Below are 22786 nucleotides of genomic sequence, written 5' to 3' on the forward strand. Positions count from 1 at the left end.
ACTCATGCATGCATGTTTTTCTGCAATCTGCATAGTTGTAGAGAGTGACATTTGTGGTAAGCATGCAGTATTCCTCTCTGTCCAAATACAAGTGGAAGATCATATACTATCCCCTAAGCTTACTACTGCCTTTTGCCATAACGAATTGATCTGCGTTGCTTACCACTTTCCTGATTTTTGTGATGGAAGTTCTCCATTTGCCTTAGGCTGAACTCATCTCAGGTTCTTTCCCTATTTCTCGCACTGAAATTAAGGAAGGATATCATGTTCTGCTGCACATTTTGATTCTTACAGTTCTTCCACTCCAAAATACCTCTTCTCTGATGTCCTGGAGAATTTCAATGTAGTGTCAGAGAGTGCTTTTTTACTGTGGTGAAGTCCACAGGGTCATTCAGGATGTTCACATGCCATCAGCAGAGAAAACTTCTAACGTCTAGAAGACAGTGGAGGAGTCCAGCTCATACAAACCATCACTGCATATGTTCTTTGTGGGTGGGTGTGATCAAGTCTGTTGTACTAACACCCAGTTTGTCTATGGAGCAATGAAAGCAAGATGAGAACAGATGGAGTTGACACCCCTGGAGGGAAGTGCATAACCTTAGGCTCCAGTGCTGTCAACATGCTGCATCCTATCAAGATTGTCCTTACAGGGAAGTCTTAGAACTGGAGGTGAGGCATGGGAGAAAACATGGCAAGAGGCTGTCCATAATAGGGAACAGATAGTAAGTACACGGAGACGGAATCATCGCCTGTTAACGGACAGATTTTCATTTAAGAAGTCGATGGAAACTGAGACAACAAATTGCTGTCAGGGCAGGGTACTGGCAGGCTACGATGAGATTAATGAGTTGTGCAGGAGCACAGAGTGAATGAGGCTGAATAGGGGCACTTGATGCGTTGAATGCAGGCAGATGATGTGCGTTCGTCTGGCTGCTGTTGAAAGGGATACAGCTGAAAGTAGGCTACTCCCTAATGCCATTCTCTCTCGCAGCTACTGTTCTTTCAATTGGTTCCTTGATCTGCCATGTAGTATCAGGCCTGCTTTGTGTGGGAAGGGGAACTTTGTAGAAAAGTAGCCAAAGCTAGAACGAAAGAAAGGGGAAAAAACGAAAAAAAAAAAAAAAGAAAAAAAAAACAACTCAAAACCGCCAGTCCTCTTTAGTGAGAGTATGTAATTAAATTGGATTAAAGCAATCAAGAAATCCTAGCCAGGAATCAGGCATGTAGAAGGGGAAAAACAGCAAATGCAACTGAAAGCAAAACAAACATTAGTACTGGTTGACTGAGGATTTGGAAACAGATTAACAAGACTGATGCAAGGGACCCTGCTCAAAAACGGGATTGAAAGAGGGTTATTTTCTGCATATTTTGGTTTTAAATTGTGTCTTATGTCCATCTTTAGAGCACTGAATTGACTGTGGAAACATAAAGAGTATTGGAGAAGAAATTTTACTCATTTTGTGTTCACTGCTGGTTTTAGTGCTTTGCAGTTACTAAGGCTCTGTATTACACAGTCAGCCTGGAGGATAAAAGAAGTACTGAATAATGACCCATTTGCAATGACTAGCCCTGTGGAAAGATAGTTAGTACATGATAACAGTGCGAAGAACTGTGGAGTAAGTGAGCTCTTAAAGAATCTAAATACATTTTGCACAGACCCTTTCATGATCGGTATTGTAACCCAAATAACATTCATAAGTGTAAGGTTTTAGTGGTGTCATGTACATTACGGGTGCCAGTTCTTGCATACATATGAATTCCTCGCTGTTAGCAGATATGCATTTAGCACTAAATTGTACCAAGACTCTTCAGTCAAGTCTTCTTTTAGACAGCAGTGCAGAAACAGTGTAGGCAGATGTTACATCCTGTTTTTCTCCACAAGGGTGAGGAGTCCAGTACTGGCCAGTCTTTGCAGTCAAAGAAGATAAATATGATCTTACAGAGGACAAGTTATCCCTGTAGGTAAAACAGAGACAACAGTTATCCTATTTTTCTATTAAGTATGTGAGAAAAAGGTTCTGAAATTAAATAGTCTCCAGTTTCTACAGGAAAGACCCACGCGTATGTTGAACTTGCACAGCCCAATATGATGGTGTCTGTGCACATATAAGTATGCGCACACTTCCTAATTTTCTCCTGAGCTTTTAGACATGGCGTATGTTAGAGTTGTTGATTTGCTATGTACTTTTGTTTTCTTTCATACTTATTATACCTCCTCCTGGAGTGTTCATTTAACACCTTGAACGTTCTGTGCTTCAGAGATATTGAGCCTACAAAAAACTACTTCCATGTAGCAATCTGTAACGTTGATGGAATATGGAAGACTTTTAAGAGAGAAGACTGGCTTCTCTCTTAATTCCACAACTGCAGTACACCAGCATCATGCTATAAAGAAGAGCATAACCAAGAAAAAATAGTGGTAAAGTGCTAATTTGACAATATCTTAAGATCAAAAACTACAGAAACAATAAACATACCCCTTTGTGTTGTTATTATTCCTCTGTATGTTATGATACTTGCAGCCAAGGAAAAGTCTTTATGATGAGAATTAGTTCAATCGTGTATTGTTGTATGTTTGTTTATAGCATGTAGCTTCACCTATCATTTAATTTCTCTTTTTCTTAAACATATTTTTTGTCAATTAGGTATAGTTTAGTCAAGCAAACAAACAAAATCTATGCTCATTCTCCTCATCTTGCAGTATCGAAAGGTTTTAATTCTTACAACCAGAATCCTTTCTCTACCATTTTGGTAACTCATCTCCTCTTATGTAAAGGTTAACTTATAGACCTGCCTGAGCTTAGGCAGGTTGGATAGCGGCTTTAGTGGGATGAGGTACTGTGCTCTGTGGCACATGACAAAATGGTGGAGAGCGTGTCAGAACCGAGTAGATATAATACTCATATTAATTTTAGGCTCTTTTGCAACCAATGTTATGATCGCATGTTATATTTTGTGTTGGAGATGCATAGGTTGTATTATGTGAAGTAGGAGTTCATGTAATAGGAAGGATAGAAAGAGGAAAGGCTTGTACATCCATGTAGTATACTTTATTGAATGAGCTGGGGTGGTCAGGTAAGATAGGTGGGTATTCAGACGTGAGCTTCAAGTCTGAAACAGCATTACTGTATTGATCATGGACATGGATATGTGCAATGCCATTATACTTCTGTGGGTTTGTCATGCATCAAAACCCAGGAAGTATTTAAATTGCTAAGCAGTGTAACTGCAAATGGAATTAAGTGTCCTGGAGGACCAAGGGCAGTGTTTAAAACAGAGTTTAATTTTGAATTTTGCTTTTTTTTCCATCTTATCTGTCTTACTATGAATCCTTGTCTCACCAATTACTCAAGTACGTCCTAGTTTCCATCTAGATTAATGTCTTCCTGCACTGCACTGTATTTGCCCTTATTCTGCCCACTATTAATGCCACCAATACCAGTACCAAGATAAAAATACAAGCTATCCCAAAACACCTCAATACTGGTGTCAGTCCTATTATCTCCTATGGGATGAAATAATTTGACTGTTTGACTAGCTGTTTCACTGTGGTTTTGAGAAGATTCTTAAGTCTATCCTAACTTGAATAGTAAAAAAAGTTGGCAGTTGTATTTTAAGAAACACTCAGAGATTGTTTGCTGTTAATGTTGACCAAGAATAAACAACACTCTGTGAAATGTGTCACTGAAAACAAGATCGAGATGTAGTTCCTAACATAAAAAGATGAAAAATGTTTTTAGGGGCATAGGAATAATCAGATTTACTCATTCAGGGATATGTGGATTTCTGCACGTACACAGCAACTTCTTAGACCTTCTGCTGCAGTAACAAGTATTTGCTTCTTCATTTACATTTATTAATTCTCATGATTGTTCTAATTGATTGCCTTTTCATATGCTAATGACCATTTGCCAGAGCCAAGACCTTTCTTTATAATTTTATCTTAGAAAATGAATAGGTTCTTTTTTTGTTGTATGTTCTTTTGAAGCCTTTACTACTGTAATTAAAATGTATTTAATTTTTCCTAACTGAAAGCCTTTTAGATAAACAGGATATAACCTCAGCACATAAATGTCCATTGTTGGGTTTAAATTTAAAAGCAACATGTAGTATTCAGCTATGTTCTGCTGTTCAGTGTTTCAGAATATTATTTGGTAAACAAGTTATTTTGTCACTTTCCTGGTAGTTATGTAAAACTGTTGATTTCAGTAGCGTTCCTTATGATTAAATACTATGTGACTTCAGAAATATGGTAAAAACATTTACATGAGCTTCTCTGTTCTGTAAATAAACTGCCAAATGAGAATTATTAGTAAGCCTGATGATAAGAAAAACAACTGAAGCATTCACAGTCCACTCCAGAAGCATATATTCATCACTTATTCAAGATATACCTTCCACTGGCTGCTGTGAGAATTGAGCTTGTATGACAACTGTTCTGATAAAAATAACAATTGCAAAAATACAACATGCTACCATAAATGTCTGGCTGTCTATTACTAAAAATGTTAAAATGAATTGCACCCTTACAAACTTTTGAGGTTACTTAAATTATTATTGATAGGAAAAGGAAATATTTAAAATTCATGAAGTTTTATTAAAATGACTAAGCAGCAAGGAAGAAGCTATTGCTTAAAAGCAAAAAGATCTGAGTATAAACTTACATATTTACTTTGTGTAGAATACCATATTTTTATATTATATTGCTGAGCATGAGTTAGTTTTCGACATTAATATTACAAGTCTTTGTTACAATTGTTTGTGAATTTCATTAGTTTCAAGCTTTATGCAGTATTTCATCCACTTAAAACAATCCCTTCCATTTCTCTGGGTCACAGAACAGTGTTTATCTATTAATATGCAATAAGGGAATCAGTAACAATTGTTCAATATCTACATCTTCATCTTTTTCTATATCAACCTGCAATTTCTCAATTTTCTATTTCTTCTTCTTCTTCTTTTTTTTTTTTAATTTTTATCCAGCCTTCTGGAAGAGAAAATCATTGTAGTAATTTTATTTGCAAGACAGTAGAACTGGGCATTTTTGAAACAGAATACAAATCAGTGATTCTGTCAAGTCAGCTTTTTTCTTTAGCCACCCTTGAGTAGGGGCAAAAGGTATAAAGTAACTTGTTTGTCATCTAGTCTTGTTTCTGTCTGCACTTTTGGTAGAAGAATAAGGATCTGTAACTTCTTAAGTACTTCCAAATAAAGAATTTATTTTATGTTGTGAAGGTCATGTAGCAAGGGATATCCTCTCTGAAAGTACGCAGTAAATTAATGTGGTAGTGGTTTTGTTTTCATAGCATAGCGTACTGGTGTTTGACCATGTCATTCTGAACCTAATTGCAGTATCTGCAGTTTTCAAAGGCGGATGGCCATGCTTGATTCTATCAACGTGTGAAAAACATTTTGGCTTCCATTTTGGGAAGTGGGAATGAAGTATGAGCAAAAAACAGAGTGATGACCTAGCTAAGAAGGAAGAGAAATATGACAAATAGTGACAGAGTGCAGGATTTGGAATTCATGAGAATTTAGGGTAGGATACATTAAACTGGGAATTTTGATGACAGCTGAAAAAATGCAAGGTGTTAAGGATAAAATATATAACCCCCATCCTACAACCTCAGGGAAGTAAATGGCTGCAGTAGAAGATTCATCTATTTCACTTGCTTTCTCCTGTGTTTAACTTTATGTCTTTTTGGTCTCTATGTATTTCACACTTAGCAATTCTCTTTCATCATTTTGTAGCAGTATTTTGTATCCTAAGGTTAACCACTCTCCGCGATTCTCTTCTGCTCTTTCCATGTCATTACCACAGCATTAGTAATTAGAACCTGACTCATAGAAATATGAGTAGGATAAGTTTAGACTGTTGCCTTATTTAGCTCTCAGTGGAACTCTGAGCAAGTAGACTAACTGGATTTTAATCTATTTGTTGTTATAATTAAGGCTCACATTATCTTTTTAGTTCTTTTTTCCATTTTCCAGTTATTAGTGGAACACAGCACTTCAGAAGAGGATAAGAGGTCCTGATTGCTGACAGTTTTAAAGTGAAATAAAACGATGAGGACTGACATACTCATATACGAGGAGAAGAAAAGTGATGCTAAAAATGGCCCTGTTATGCAGAAATCCCAAATGGCACTGGAGTTTGCACAAAACTGTATATAGTTTCCTTATTGCTACCTGTCTTTTACTTAGGCAGCAGACAAACGTAATAAGAACACAGATTAATTTGTTTTAATTAAATAGAGAGCAGACTTGAGGAATTTGTTTTAATGGAAACTCTACAGACATAAACATTAGTGTTGTCAGGAGTGCACTTTTGAACTGACCCTTTAATCACCCCGACTCACTGTGAAGGCTGTGGTGGTGTGCTCATCCCTCAGGATGACACCGTTTGGATATAAGGACACTTCCGTGAAGAGGCTGTGTTGCTTGAGTGAAATTCACCACTCTGTATCCCTGCTCTAAAGCTGCTGGTTAGCTGATTATGCTCAAACTCAAGTCCAGAGATTTCTCTTGAGATTTAGTGGCCAGCAGGTGATCTTAGTGATTCACATTTCTCCAAAGCACTCAACATGTAATTGACAAGCAGAAAAAGAGGAGTCAAACAATGAAAGATTTGTAAGTACAGGACTTTTTTAAGATCAGATAGTTTTCGGAATTTTTTGGTGCCTGGTTATAAAAACAAAATGCATCTACGCATCTTTCAGGCTTTCCTTTCCACTCCCTACTGCCCGCTATTGTAAGCTGTGATCTCTAATGCATACTGGTTTGAATATAAATTCAAGCAGCTCATGGAAGTGGGCCTTTTCAAAATAACACTGTCAAACAGTTTCAGTACTCTTTTTGTGAGGACAGTGATGCTATTTATTTTACTGTATTTTCATGTTTCTTCATCTAAACAACTTTCTCATATTTAACTTTACAGATAGCATCCCAGAATTACATCAGTGAACTGAACTATGATGGTATAAATATATCCTTCCAATCTACAATATTTCTCTGCTGTTTTTTTGTTGTTTTGTTGGGTTTTTTTTAACATAAATAGTTCTTTGCATGAGGAAAAAAGTAAGGAATCAGAAAGATCATGAAGCCAGTCTTGTCTTTTAAAAGTCTTCCATATTTTCAAACTTGTAGAGAAAAAACAAACTGGCTAAACAACAAAAAATGGAGTGTAGCAACCAAGTCCCCATATTTATTTAAAAGAATAGTGCAGGTCAGTGATAGAAGTAGTGTCATCTGGGAGAAGAATGCAAATGCTTCTTTCTGAGTGTAAAGTTGGAAGAGAATTCAAAGGACGTGAACCTGGGCGTTCTGTAAAGATAGCAGTTTTTGTTTTTTTTTTTTTAAAGACAAACTCATGTGAAAGTGCATGCAGAGACCCAGAACGATCTAAGGTAGGTTTATGAGATAACAGGGCAGGATAGGAGTCTGTGGGCTTTATTCATAAACATCTATGTAGGTGATAGAAGGTATAAACTGCAGGAGAAAAAAAAAAGCATTGAAAGTGGGAGAAAGTTCTGAATTTGGAAACTGAGGAGTATATAAACAAATAATGAAGCAGAATTTGTGGAAAATGTCTTGTAAGGTGCTAAACATTTTTGGAGCATCTTCAAGTCTCACCGTGTGCAGTATCACTGCCTAGCCTACTCCACTGAGCATACCTCAAACATGGTTTTAATCTGTCCCCAGTGGATGGAAGGGTTAAGTAAGAAGCTTAGACTTTTTTTTTTTTTTTTTTCTTTAAGGCAAGAGACTGTATAGCTATCAAATTTAAATAGCATCTTATCAGAAAATGCTCTAGTTATTTAGATAAAGTATACTGCGAGATGGCTGGACAATTGATTTAAATTTCTCTGTAATACAAATCCACAAAACATATTCAGAGGGAACTGTGCACAAATGACCTAAAACATTTCATACTCAGGGGGTGAACCTTAGCTTTTGCTGCATCCAGATGGAGACACCTTGATCATTATAATCCGCACACTCCATTTGCTGCATTTAAAAACTAGATAAATATTTAATCACAGTGCAATTAAGTCTAGATCATTGCCATTCATTTATAATGAATTGTTTGATAGGGTCTAATACAGTACTAATACGTTCATGTGCCAGGCTAAACAGATTTTTTTTTTTAAGCTGATATTTTAAGAATGTTAATGAAATACAAGATGTGGGTAATATTTATTTTTACTAGTTTCATGCATAAGCTGAACTATTCTATAACAGTCAGCAAGTATTATCCATATTCCTCCTAGATTGCGAATGATGTTCTACCATGCCTATTCTTTTCAATTTAAAATAGGCAAATAAATAGCAAGCTGTGACTATAATAAATATTTTTGTTATAAAATTAATTTGCCTTCTGGCAGCAAAATAAACTCAACAGTGGCAAATTCCAGAAGGAATCAGTCTGAAATGTATTGATCTGTAGTAGTTGTGGGTATTTTTATTCTTTGTTTTAGAAATATTCAAGTATGCTGAGCTAGCAGGGATTTCTCATTACAATTTGGAAGAATTGAAGGTTGAGGTACTTCAAACTACATCAAGGTTGACTTCTTTGAGTTTTAGTTAAAATATGACATGTCCTTATTGGAGCCATGCCACAGCGCACCAGTAAAATACAAGACAAGCTGTACAGTGCTCAGGTGTTTATGTAAATATTGAACCCAGACTGGCTTTTAAGGGCAAAAATAAACAAATAAATAAAGAAAATGTGTGAGTAAGAGAGCAACTACAGGACTGCAACATATTCATATGTTACTGAAGATGCACCCTGATGCAGAATGAGCTTTTGACTAGAAGAAGCCATTTCTGTGATTATAGCTATTCCTGACATAAGGTCAGTAGCACATCTGCTGGGAGCTCTCTCCTTGAATGTCCTTGGAACGGCATACTGCAAAACAAGCATCTGAGTTTTGGTTGCAGTTTCAGGTAGTTAGCATATATGTTGTTCTTTGCATCCAGCTACGTCAGGAATGTTCTTTGGAAATGGTAGTTTCTTCTAAATGTAGACATAATCTGCAGAATACATGAGCAGCAGATAAGTCTTAGCCACCAAGTGGCTTAATGTGTATTAGTGAGACCTAACTCTGTATTGCAGTTGCTGGAGTGGATATGCCATACTTCTGTTTTTGAGCCTGTAGGTTGAGTTGTGTGTGTATTCTGGTGTAATCTATCCCCAGAACTCAAGAGATGCTGGATCATTTCTGTCAAGTGGTTGAAATAGAATTGAATCTCAATCTAAAGTAACATAACTCTTGTACAGACATGCAGCTCTGGTGATTAAAAAACCAGCCTCTGTGTAAGGCAAACCCTTCCTAATCATATTAATAAATTAATATGCAAAATTATAAATGTGGGTACGATCACCAACCCTGAAAAGCTTTTGTTATATTCCCACTCATTTCATACAGTTCTCTGTTGTTATTAGCAGGAACATTCCTGCAGGTTTTGAGTGCTCATTTATGTGTTTCTGTGGGAGGCAGACTCTTTCAAAGAGGATTGTTTTATATTTTGGATTTGTATCTGAGAAACTTCAAAGTCTAGGAGCTCACATCAGAAGGGCAAACTGTTCAAAAATACTTTTGGATTGAGTTTTGTAAAGGATGAAGAGGAATTAAAAAGGTTGATACACTTTGGAAGGTAGTCCCTCATTTGTGCATGTACGCATGCTATATAAGCATCTTTTATAACTGTGTGAAGAAAGTACGTAATAGAATAGAATATCTTAAATGTAGAGATCCAGAGATTAAGCTCATCTCAAATATTTATAAGATATATAGTGCATATTTTTAGTTGTTCCTATTTCAGGATTCTTCAGCAGTTGCAGGAACTGATGAACTGCAGAAATGTGGTACTGGATTACCTGGGCAATAGATCAGATTCAGTATTATAGATCTAAACTTCATCCTGGGAAGATTCTTCCCTTCTTGATCCCCAGCAGCAAGGACATTAACCCTTCTCGCACAGGTGAAAGAAGTCACATGTGCTACTGACTTTTTTACGTTTGTTTCAAAAAAGTCTTTGTAAGTAAACTCTGTCACAGTAGAGGAAGCACTTAAGTATCAACGAGAAAAATAAATACTGCAAACAACTGATGCTCAAGCTTAAGGAGGGTAAATTTAGGTGGAGTATAAGGAAAAAGTCTTTTACAGTGGAGGTGATGAGACACAGGAATAGGTTGCCCAGAGATGTGGTGAATGCCCTGTCCCAAGAGACTTTCAGGACAAGGCTGGACCAGGCCCTGGGCTACCTGATCTAGCTGTGCATGTCTTTATTCATTGCAGGGGACTGGGACTCGATGGCCTTCAGAGGTCCCTTCCAACTCTAAAAATGCCATGATTCTATGATTCTCTGTTAAAACATTGTGAGAGACTGCTGATAAACTTACAAGATGGGAAGATAAAAATGAGATTGACATTCTTGTAGATCCAAGAGGGATGTGAGAAACATCAGTTGTAGGAAGGCAAGCAGATTGCGAGTATTTTTCTTTTACAATGAAATGTAAAAATGTGCTTTGCTACCTTTTATTAGTTCGATAGTGACTCCAGTATCTGTTTTGATTTTCTTTGGAGCTTACAATGTTATCACAGTAGCATTATCTGTTAGTCCTACTTTAGTAATATTCCACAAAATAAATTAAGCAATTAGCTCTGTAGCTAACAGTATCTTCATCTTGATGTATATCAGTGTCAGTATCTAATTCAGTGTTTTTCATTGAAATTGCATTATTGCTACGTGAAGACAAGATGGATGGATAGGTGCCATCAGAAGTGTTAACAATTTTAAATGCGATCATTTGGTGTGTGTCACTCCACTGGAGAACGTTTTCTTCTCTTTTTTTTCTTTATTTTCCCTGGTTTTCATATTCTTCATCTAATCTTGTCTTTGTAAGAAATAACGGCTGCTTGATTTTTGATCTTCCCATTTTAGCACAGCAGCAAGCACACTTTTGAGAGAATCAGACTTTAAGGAAGACCTGCAACTGGTATTTCTGAGTATCTCTCCCACCAAAGCAGCAGCAGATTTTATGTTTGTAAAAAAATTCTTATCATGTTTAGTAGAAGCTTGAGAAATGGCTTATTCTACTGATAATTGTCTCTAAAATGGGGAGTAAAAAAGGGAAAAAGTCATGTGAGTGGGGTTTTTTGTTGTTGTTGTACTTTGTTTCTTCCTTTTACTATTACTACTTCAGCTGCCTTCTGGTTTGTCATATTTGTCCAAACTAACGTCACCATGCTTTAATGTTTTGTCACATTTTTGAGTCCTTAAGTGGAGATTTATCAGAAAGAGTACCTGTAGACTTTTTTTTAGTGCATGTCAATGAATTTCACGAGATCTCAAGTTTGTGTGTTGTAACCCTGAATATCAGCACACCATGCCCATTCAGGAAAGCTTTGTGCTTTTTACTGATGAAGTTAGCACTGAAGTTAGCAGTTGTGTATAGCTGTTGCTGTCTTTAGCTGGTTCAGCAGTGCAAGGGCTGCACTTTTCCATCATCAGTGCACAGGAATGATAAGCTTTTTTTTATTTTTTTTTTCCTTAAACTCCTGTGCATCCTGGACACTTAAAAGGGACAACTGGTATCGTATCTCATGCCTACAAATGTAAGCAGATAAAAAGCATTTACAGAGTCTAGGGTTAACCCAAAGTAAATTAATCTTTCATTTACTTCTCATTTTGAAGGAGAGACACTGTGTGCTTGTTAGATTCTGAGCATTAGCTCCCTTATTCTTCAGCTCTGTTTCCATTGCACTGTGTAGCTTACTTCTGTAGATACAGTTTGTCTATAGTAAAATTAGTTCATTTACCAAGTAATTGAAATGAGAACAATCAAAATTTTATGTAATTATGTTCACTTAACACATATTAAAGTGGTCTTTACAAATGTTGATGTCTCCAGGGTTTTGTTTGTTTTTGTTTTTGTTTCCCTCAAAACAGGTAGACAGGACAGGAAAAAAAAAAAAGTCTAAAAAAAAGATGTTTCCTTGAAATTGTCAGGAGAAACGTTCAAAAGATATTTGAACAGTCCTTTGTATTACTTCAGAAGAGTGTGAGTTCCCTAGAAGACAGAATCAGGCAACAATTTTCCTATACTGGCTTGTTCACTCTATATGTTTTCACTGTCAAAAAATACTTCCTTTTTAATGACATGAAAATTCCCTTGCTTTCCTGCCTTCTCTTGCTATAGATAAACTAATGGTCTTTTTCAAATATGTAATTATTTTTTCAGTATTGCATTATACAAGACTGTATTTATGAAGTTTTAATTGGCTGTACTTGTCAAAGAAGAAAACAGATGACATAGATCTGCCTCGAGCCCCACTGCAACTCAGTACTGAGGATGCATTTGCTTGATTTCTCTATTTATAAAATATCAGATTTAGTCAGAGCATCTAAAAAATTTAAAACCTGTAAAGCCCTAAGTTAGCTTTCAATATTTTTCTCAAAAACTGGGTGGGATTTCAACCGAATAACAGAATGATGCATTTTGGAGTATACTTGTACTTACTTTGGTTAATACCCCTGTAAATGCACAAAAGGGCTCAAAGAGAGCAGCAAAGTGAATAGATCTATTGCTTTTAGTGCACAATTAATCTTGTTGACATTACTTTATATGAGCAAGGATAAAAATGCCTGGAAAGCATACCATTGAATTCCAGTGCTCATTAATATTGGTCAAATGTTGTTCTCTTTGTGTTTGAAGCTACTTAAAGATTACCTGCAGAAGTATTACAGTGATATCGATTTAGAAAAACAAATCCCTGAAGCCCACTGTTCTTTAAAAAAAAATCAGTTGACAAGGGTTTTGTTTGTTTGTTTTTTGGTAAAGAAGGATGCTTTCAAACTTGCTGCTATAGATTTGAGTAACTGAGAATATTAATCAGATTGTCAGGGAATTAATTATCCAACATTCAATATGTTGTTACTTAAAAGCTCAAAGAAGTTAGATGGGAGCTCTTATCATGTAGCAACAGTGCCCAGACTCTCCGTACCATTTTTAGTGTTTAAAATGAAGTGATTGCTGGGTGAGTTCCCAGGTTCTTCAAGACACTCAAATCTTTATAATTGTGACTCAGGTTAAAAAAATAAATAAATGATATGCTTAATGATTCATACAATTTGAAAGTCCTGGATTCCTTGGACATTCATACTGCTGAGAATTAGGAGAAATGAAGTACGATGTTGCAGACTTTATTTGAGTTTCAATCATTCATTCTTTTAAAATGCAGATGAGTCTAACCCATGTCATTTTGATGAAATGAATGTTAACTAGTGAAAATTAGATGATTTTCGTTAACTACTTTCAATGCATTTAATTAGTATGTTTCATCGCTCACAATACCATTTCTGAACCACCAGTTTCTATCAACAACAAAAAAACACTCAGCATTTATATTAAAAACACTGTTATTATATATTTATGACCAAATGACAACTGCAGACAGTCAAAAACTCATTCACGCCAGCGTTTTCTTGACAGTTGGAAAGTGCTGTAGAACACTAAGATCAGATAGAAGTACTGACATACACCAGTATATTTATTACTGTGCTGCTCAATTGACCTGTTAAGCCTTTGTTCTTTAGAGTGATCTGAGAATATGCAAAACCTAAGGAAAATCAATGGAAGTATGCTGAACATGTACTTAACAAACCATATGGAGAAAGCAGCAAGCAAAATGAGAAAATAATTGTTAAAAGATTTATTGTTCTTAGAAGATTAGAGTTCCACATGGATAGAAATAATTAACATATGGGGCTACTTTCGGTTACTCCCCAAACAGCAGCACTGTGATAGAGACTGGAAAAAATATGTCCATATTCATTGGGAGACAAAAGATAAAACTGACTAAGTTCCTGGAGTATTACAGAGAAGAAATAACATGAACAGAAGTTGTGAAAGTTGGAAGCCATGAATCTTATTTGACCTTCCAGTAGACTAATAGATTCTCTCTGGAAATAAACATGTAGTATACCATTATATTTAAAGTGCGACAGAAAATGTGAGCGGAAAAAGCAAACTTGGCAATGCCCAATCTGTCTTCCTTTTGGTCTTCATGATTTTTTCTTTTTTTTTTTTGCTATTAAGTACACTTGAAATAGACTGGTAGATATTCATGTGTTTTATGTGTTGGATTCAGTGGGACATAGTCCATGTTTAGTGAAGTGCATAAGCACAATTTCTGCAGGATTGTGTCCTAGGTTACACTAAATACAGAGTCGTAATAGAAGCATGAACATGGTTAGTTTCTCAAACTGCTCTAACTACACAAGCAATTATAACTGTGGACTGTGAACATCTGACAAAATTGTCATTCTGATAATTTTTGTCCTCTGCAAATTAATGTTTTCTCAGAGGATGTAGTTTTCATGAGGTGATAGTCTGAATATATGCTATGACTGTGAACATCTGTCGAACCTTGGGTTTGTAATTGAAAACATAAATAGCCAGACTCTGAGAAACATTAAACATAGGGCTTTTTTAAACTTAAATCGTTCAATTCCCAGTGCTGACTGTCAGTAAATTATGATGTGGAAAGAAGTTCATGTCTTTTCTTTAAAAAAAAAAAAAAAAAAAAAAGTGATTTTAAGTGGATGAAAAATTATTACATTGCAATTCAGCAAATGAAATTTATCACCTTTGGGGGTACATAGCAAAGGTTGCAAATAATATATTTGTACTGCATTTGCCAATCTTTTCACACATTAACTTGCATATGAATCTTTCCAGTCTTTTTTTTTTCTTCTGCTAAGAGATATGCTACAGGTATGAGGGCTGCTCCATAAGTACTTCCTCCTACTTCATGATTTTGACTGTCAGTGTCAGAGGTGGATGTTGGTGTTACGGCAGTAGAGGTTGAACCTTCCCACCAATATTCCATTACATTTTGTTGCTATGCAACAGATGGCAGTGGGGGAGCAGTCTGAAAAAATAAAGTCTGACATAGAAGTGCAAATTTTAAGCGAAATTGTGTAATTTAATTCATCCATGTGGAAGAAATGGCACCCACTGACATTCACTGACACTTGCTGAACACGTATGGAGACCAACCAGTGGATGTGAGCACAGTGAGGTAGCAGGAGGTGCATTTCTGCAGCGATGCTTGTGACAGTAGGTTACTTCTGCTAGTGCAGATTTGTACAAGTGCAGCAGGCAGACTGTTATTAACTGCTGGAGAAACTGCATAGTTAATGATGGTGACTGTTGAGTATTTTGTAGCTGAGAATTTGCTCTATTGAATAGTATTATTGTGTCCTTTGTATCTGTTGTTGTTCTTATGGAAATAAATAGGAGACATTACTTTCAGAGCAGCCTATGTAACATTAATAAGATAATACAGTGAGACAGGTTTTTTATACACAGCATGGACAGAATAATCTGTGGATCGAAAGATGTGTGTAGTCACTGCAAACTTACCAAATTAGATCTCACAGCTGAGACTTAATGTGTCCCAGCATATGGCTAGTTGGGGAACAAAAAAAACAAAATTCACTTAGAACAATTTTTTAAAAACAAGTTTGAAGTGGATTTGCTGAAAAGGTGCTCTGTGGAAAAGAATTGTTGGTTTAGTAACTTGACTTCTGGGCCACACAGTTACATATTCAAATAGACACACAAAGCCATAGCAAAGGTCTCTCACGCTTGTCACGTAGTGATTACTCCGGGATAATGTACATGTCACTCCATACATGATAGGCACATTTGATTAATACATATTGGCACAGTGGTATAAAAGTTAGAATGCCTGTTATCTTTAATAGAAGAGCAAGATTTAGCTTCTCTGTCTCCTGTCTTCTCTTACATTAAAAAATAATGTTATGATTAATGAGTAGTGACATGCTTCATATTTTTTCTTGTTCGTAAAAATCTTTGCTGGCAAGTTATCTGAACTAAGTGAAGGATATATTCTAGCAGAGTATGGAGGTCTACATGAGGGATTTTATTTCCTTAATGAATGTAAAATTATGATGTTTTTTTATTATATGTTTATATACGCTTATCTTTTTATTTTTTTATTCCATCTCTTAGGACCCTGCCTTCCTAATCCATGTCATAATGGTGGGATGTGTGAAATTAGTGAAGCGTACCGAGGCGACACATTCATAGGATATGTTTGTAAATGTCCAGAAGGTTTTAATGGGATTCACTGCCAGCACAGTAAGTTCCACATGGTAACTTTTAAGTCTTTATGGACAGAAGCCTTTTTATTAGCTTCCAGTCTTGAAGGTCAACATTGGATCTCACTTTCTTTAATCTTTATCCTTTATTTTGTGATTAAGCTAATACCATTGAATACTGTTACTACCTTCAGAAAATGGTGTTATTATTTCCAACTTACTCAACATAAGGGTGAATGCTTTATGTACATCATAAAATATCGTAATGAATGCAACTGCATATATCACGGATTTAATAGGAGGCAGTATTTGAAATAGTGGAGATTTCCTTTTTCTGTTAGAAGTGTCTATGCATTTGTTTTGATTTGTGGTATGTAATGTGAGAAGGATGAAAGAAAAAAATTCTGTATAAGTACACCTTCTCCATCTTTCTTTACCTATGTATTTATAAATTAAAAATAAATACCTTGAATCATGATATCTAAATCTAAGGGTAGAAGTTCCAAACTTAAATAGGGTTTATATTTAATCACATTTTAAATGCAATCTCTGGACATCTTTTTTTCCTTATAATTTATGTGAAGAGTTTCTCCTACTTTCAGATTAGATTGTTAATCATAAGATTATGCAGTTACAGAACTGAAAAGTAGCAGTATAAAAAAGAAAAAAAGCACTGTCAAGTTTTGATATTCACCCACAAGAGCAATGAGTTCACAGTGTAATCATGATAGCAAACGATTGCCTGCCTTTAAATTGTGTAGCCAGGAGTTCAGGAGTCTTCAGAACAGGAAAGGAGGCACAATTATGTCTGACTGTAACTCAAGGTTGTACCAGATTGCTAGTTTCACCTGGGCTAAATTGTGAGTGCAGCACTTTGTTCTTCCTGACCTTTGACATCTGCATGTATTTTACAAGAGTCTGCTGTCTGATAAGTGGAGAAAAAGCCATTAGAGTGTGGCAAGATGAGAAGTATATCAGCCCTTGTGACTACGCTTGGTAAAGGTAGAGCAGTTTCTGTGTGCCGTTGATGTCCAAGTCATATGAAAGAACATCATCATGTGGCCTAATGTTCTCAGGCACACTCCATCATACGACTAGGCTCATAGTCAACACATGCTGTAGTGTGTAGTGTTCTACTACCTTTAAGTGTCAAAGAGGTGACCTTTATTAAGGATGCTATGAAGTGAATAACACTACAAATTTTCACCAAGCAAAATGAATGCTTTAGCCTGTTCTGTCTGAAAAATTTCATATATTACCTGCTTGATGAAAAAAAAAATAAATGCAGTAGCGAATTATGAGATTAATCATAGCTGTTTACTGGGTCCCGATATCCTTTTAAGAATAGTCAAACGTGTAACAATTAGCTACTGTTATCCTCCTGATAATCAGCAAAGTACACTTACACTAATTTCAGAATAAAGCAGAGTTCTCACATGGGTGATTCAAATTCACCAGGGGGAGAAGACAGCAGCTAATGGGATTTCCAATAGGATAAATTTATGTGAAAAGTTAGTCTTAGGGGGAGAATGAAATTCAGTCTTTTTCAGAGAGTCTGATTTAAGATGTGGTAATAAACTGTATGCAATATATAGATGTTCAGGGTGTCTCTAAGGATGTCGGCTATGAGAAGGAGAGGAGAACATGACTTTAATAAGGAAGAATCTGACTTCCAGTGGTGCATTTAATGTAACTCTTTAATATGATATCTCTTTAGCTTAATTCATGAAGTTCCTTTTATATGAGTTCCTCTACTTCATAAAGTTCAGCAGTTCAGTTCTGAATTCATTCTAAATCAAACAAGAAGTCTGTCAAACTAGATCCATCATTAAAATGACCTCACTGAAAGACATGTATCTTCATCTAAACTGTTAAGGTATCCAGAAATCATATTACACTCTCTTGTGCAAGGTTTCTTATCTCAGACTTCTTTCATGTCTAAGATTCTGTTGCTAAATCAATTAAGTTAAATGACTGATTTTTCAATCAGGATATGTTCCCAAAGCTAGTGTTCTGACATTCTTACCAACAAACATCCTGTCAATATTTCTGCAGTTCCTTGACCTTTTGCCCATATAAATAATTAATACATAAATTATGAAGTAGATTATTAGCAAGATCACTGATTTCATAGTATAGATTTATTGCCAAAACAATATTAATTGTGAGTGGTTATCTATTCCTCAGTGGTAAGAAGTCTCACAAGGATAGGATAGTAAAGACTACATTGGTTTTAACCTGGGGAAATTTTTATGGAGACACCTAAGAAACTGCTTGTGTATGACAGTCTGGCTTTCAAACGTGCTGTTGACAGTAACTAGTGACAAGGAGAGAGGAATTTGTAAAAACTTGCTTGAGGCAAGAAGGCAAGTCTCCCTATGGTCTTTCTACACTGAGAAAGCAGCTCTTCCAGAGAATAGCTCAGAGCACTTAAATTCCTGAAAATAGCATAAAACTCATGCCCAGCAGGACTGGGGTGTATTCCTTGAGTGTGATGCTCATTTTTAAGAACAGCAGGTAATGTTTTCTTCAGGATCATGCTGACTGAAAGATAAGTTGCAAGCTTATGTAGTAATGTTTTGGTAGCAGGGGGCAGCAGGAGTGGTCTGTGTGAGCAGAGCCCAGCAGTGCCTCGTGACAGAACAGAACAGCTCCAGCTGCTCCAAGAGGGACCCACCACTGCCAGAGCTGAGCCATGAGTGATGCTGGGTGTGCTCTGGGAGAGCGGAGTTAAGGGAGGAAACACCACTCTGTGACAGCAGCTGGGAGAGAGGGGTGAGGAATGGGAGAGAAGCAGCCGTACATGCATCAAGGTCAGGTCAGGAGGAGAGCAAGAGGTGCTCCAGGCAGCAGCTCCCTGCATCCCAGGAGAGGCCCATGGAGGAGCAGGCTGTCCGGGAGAGCCAGGGGAGCTGCTGCCTGTGGGGATGGTGCTGGAGCAGTGCCTGAAACGTGGACGCTGCGTTACAGAGCTGTGCTGGGGAGAGCTTGGAAAGCTGCAGCCTGTGGGACTCCCATGTTCCATGTGAGATCAGGAAGGACAGCATCCTGTGACAGGCACCACGTTGAGTAGTGGCAGAGGCTGACCATGAAGGACTAGCAGAGATTAAGTGTGAAATAGATGAATTATATACATACTTAAAAAAACAAACAAACATACACACACACACAAAAAAAGCCACTTTTGGGAGGGCTTCCCAAAAGTAATGCTTCTTGTTTTATTAAATTGGCCCGTGACATCAGATGCGGATGTTGATGGTATGGCAGTACCACCTTCCCATCAACATTCCATTATGTTTTGTTGCTGTGTGACAGACAGCAGCAGAGGGGTAATGAATCACAGAATCAGAGAATTTATTTGGGTTGGAAGGAACCCATAAAGGTAATCTAGTCCAACTGAATGTAGACATCTATAGCCAGATTGAAGTGTGTATGAGGCAAAGGTGTGTCGTTGAATTCCCCCATGTGGAAAAAAAATGCATCTATTCATCTTCACTTGCTGAACACTTATGGAGACCAAACAGGGCATGTAGCACAGTGAGCCGTTCCAGCAGTGGTGACAGAGGCAGTGGTTCACTTCTGCTGGTGCAGATGGTAGGCATGAGTGCAGCATGCAGGCTTGTGTTCATCGCTGGCAGAAATGCATGGCTAATGGTGCTGACTATGCAGAAGAATAGTGTTCTGTAGCTGAGAATTTGCTCTATCAAATTGTGTTATTGTGTTCTTTGTTTCTGTTGCAGGTTCTGTGGAAAGAAATAGGTTGCATTACTTTCAAAGCAACCTATGTAGATAACATGCAATATTGTGATTATCAACAAAATATGTCAAAGTCTGTCTGCCATTCAACAAACTGAAATAACAGAGAGGTCCAACCTCAAAAAACCAAAGTTTGAAACAACAAAGAGTCCAGATTTAAGTATTTGGTTTGTTACTTTATACTCTATTGATGGTTAATGCTGCCAGCCATTACTAAATGCCTTGCACTCTAAGAGGATTTAAGCTTATTAAACAGACATGTTTGATAACGTAAGAAAGCTTTTCATAGCATTTTTCCTGCATTCTCTGCTTTCTGTCTCATAGCCTAAATGGTTTGTGGTGTTCGCAGCTGCCACGTTAACGTGTGAAACTGCACAGCTGGAGTGGGGGAGCATGTGGCAGAGCATCAGCTCACATTTTAGTAGTATGTTCAGGCATCATTCCAAGTATGCATAGAGTACTGGCTCTTAGTGCAGGGCTGCAACTGGAAGGGCCAGTTGCCATGAATCTGGCCTAGTTGAGATCATGCGTAATCTACACCTTCAGTTTAGTAACAAATTCAAATACAGGAACCTGCCCATTTACTGGGGAAGATATATGTTTGCGGAAACTGGAGAACACCCTGTGGCATGGATTTTGTTTGTTGTAATGAGTGGGTACTCTTGCTAAACCACTTCCACCTGCAATTTGGTGGTAGATCCGTCCAGAATCCATTCCCCACAGGCGGTTTGCATGCAGCTGTCTTGTTATGGAGGCTAAAACCAATTGTATCCTGCACAGATGCAGCTTGTTCCAAGCCATAAGCATCCTGAGCCACCTGGGCAAATTTAACACACTAGGTTAAATGCAGATATGCCATACTAGATGTACACCCTGTGCTTCTACCGATAAACACTCACTGTGACTTCTGTTGCAATATAAGTTTAGGCTTAGGGAATTCTAAATCTAACTGAGGTATTCGATTTTATTTTTGTGAGTTTTGTTATTGTTGTTGAAAATGACTGCACAGTTTTAGTAAGTTTTATTACATAAAATAGTAATAATACGCTACATTATATATTGGTAGTAAGTTGCTTGTACAAGTATGTTGTAAGTAACATACACATCTAAGCATTATTTAGCTGAATTCTGAAAACTATTTCCAGGTCTGAATAGTTGCTTAGATAAGAAATGAAGAAGGGTAGATATGCCGTTTCTTTTTCAGTAACCTAGAATTTTGTGTAGTTGGAATGTAAGAGAAATCAAGTTGTTTGAAAGATATCTATAAGATACCACCAGTGAAGAATTAAAAAAGCCTGTAGCCAGTAATTACTGTTGGAGGAAAAGTCAATCAAACATTGTTCCTAAAATGGAAACTGTATAAAGGAGCAAAATGTGGAGCATGGAAAAGGCATAAGCAGTGGGTGTAAGAGCAGCATTGCTGGAGATGTCTGTTGCATTCCTGGTAGTTTAGTAAAACTTGTATGTGAAACTGCCTGGAATAAATAAATAAATAAATAAATAAAGCTGTTAGTTTAGATGCATATCGATACAGTTGTCAACTGAAAGCAGAGGAAGATCTGATGATGAATCTCTTTACATCAAATGTGTTGTGAGACTGAAGAAGAGTGACAACAGTTTTGGGGCTGTTAGAACTTGGAGTTTTGTTTTGCCTTAAATCTCAAAAAGCAGGATTGGGGAGTTATTTAAAGCAGTAGGGGAGTTAAGAACACTAACCAAAACCTGGAAAAAGCAAACAAGAAAACAAGGAAACAGGCCAACAATAGGTACTTCGTAGGAAGGATCAGGATGCACTGCCATGAAGACAGAGCATAGCTTATTCCCTACATAAAGATTTTAGTTTATTCTTTAACAGTCAGAGATTGGCATAAAGTCTCAGGTAGGAATTACAATACTCTTTCCGATTTTCTTTAATTCCCGTTGACGTCAGTTGTGTATTACTTATTCTTCTTATTCATACAAACTTGCAATATCTTTTTTTTATTCCTGTTGAACATCTGACCTCAACAATATCCTGATACGCTGAGTAACTCCATGTATTTCAGGGTCTTAAATTCTCTCTTTCTTTGTGTGTTATGCAACTAGTAGAAAAGAAGATTCTTAGTGCCTTCTGTACACCACTTATTATTTTGCATACATTTGTCATGTTACCATCTGACTGTTTTCTATTCAAACAGTTTGAACTGCTTCTGTTTCGTAAGAGTTTTTGCAAAAGTTTTAAATGGTTTTTCTGTGACCTTCTTAAAGCCATCTTTGTTATGTGATAGATTTTACTGACACAGCAACCTCTACCAAAGAAAAAGCTGTACCGTTTATTGGGTAGAAGATCCTTACAGTGCTTTCTATGTTCTTTATCTTTCATTTTGTTGGATGTTTCGTTTTTTTTCATTTTAAACCAGGCTGGATGTTGAGCTTGACTTTTATTAAGCCTTCTAATTTGATGCCTAAGTTTCTTTTGTAATATATGATAGTGGGAGGAAAGGAGATATTCCCAATAGCTTTTAGATTTTAGGAGGACATTGGTCAGAGCAGTGGGATTCTTACAACCTATAGACTGGCTGCATGATGCAGTGACTGGTACTTAAAAAGAGATGTGCACTTCTGTGCTATAAAAGTCGCTTCAACTGCCAGTACCCATTATAAGCATCTTTCACAGGAGGGTATATATCTCTTCTCCTAATTACTGCCTTTCTTAAGGATTGCTATTGTCATATACATGGAAAGAAACTGATGCTCCAAAAATACATGCATTGCTGCTGGATTATCAAAGGAATTTAGTTTGTTCATGTCTTGCATTAAAAAGATAGCATGTGGAACATATTTTGTTCATACAGGTTCCCCTTTATATTTGAATTAATAATAAATTCTGTATACTGAATACTGAAATACTGAACTC

At 36.7% G+C, this 22786-nt stretch overlaps 1 protein-coding gene across 2 annotated transcripts in view; it reads left to right on the forward strand.

The window, feature by feature from the left end:
• Positions 1-22786, forward strand: part of EDIL3 (EGF like repeats and discoidin domains 3) — a 276166-nt gene that overhangs the window by 123440 nt on the left and 129940 nt on the right. For both annotated transcript variants that reach the window (XM_424906.8, XM_004949448.5), the window contains one exon: positions 16046-16174. In XM_424906.8, coding sequence (XP_424906.3) covers positions 16046-16174 — 129 coding nt within the window. The remainder of the gene's footprint in view (positions 1-16045; positions 16175-22786) is intronic.

The sequence above is a fragment of the Gallus gallus genome, chromosome Z (assembly GCF_016699485.2).
Source record: "Gallus gallus isolate bGalGal1 chromosome Z, bGalGal1.mat.broiler.GRCg7b, whole genome shotgun sequence".
NCBI classification, from domain to species: Eukaryota; Metazoa; Chordata; class Aves; order Galliformes; family Phasianidae; genus Gallus; species Gallus gallus.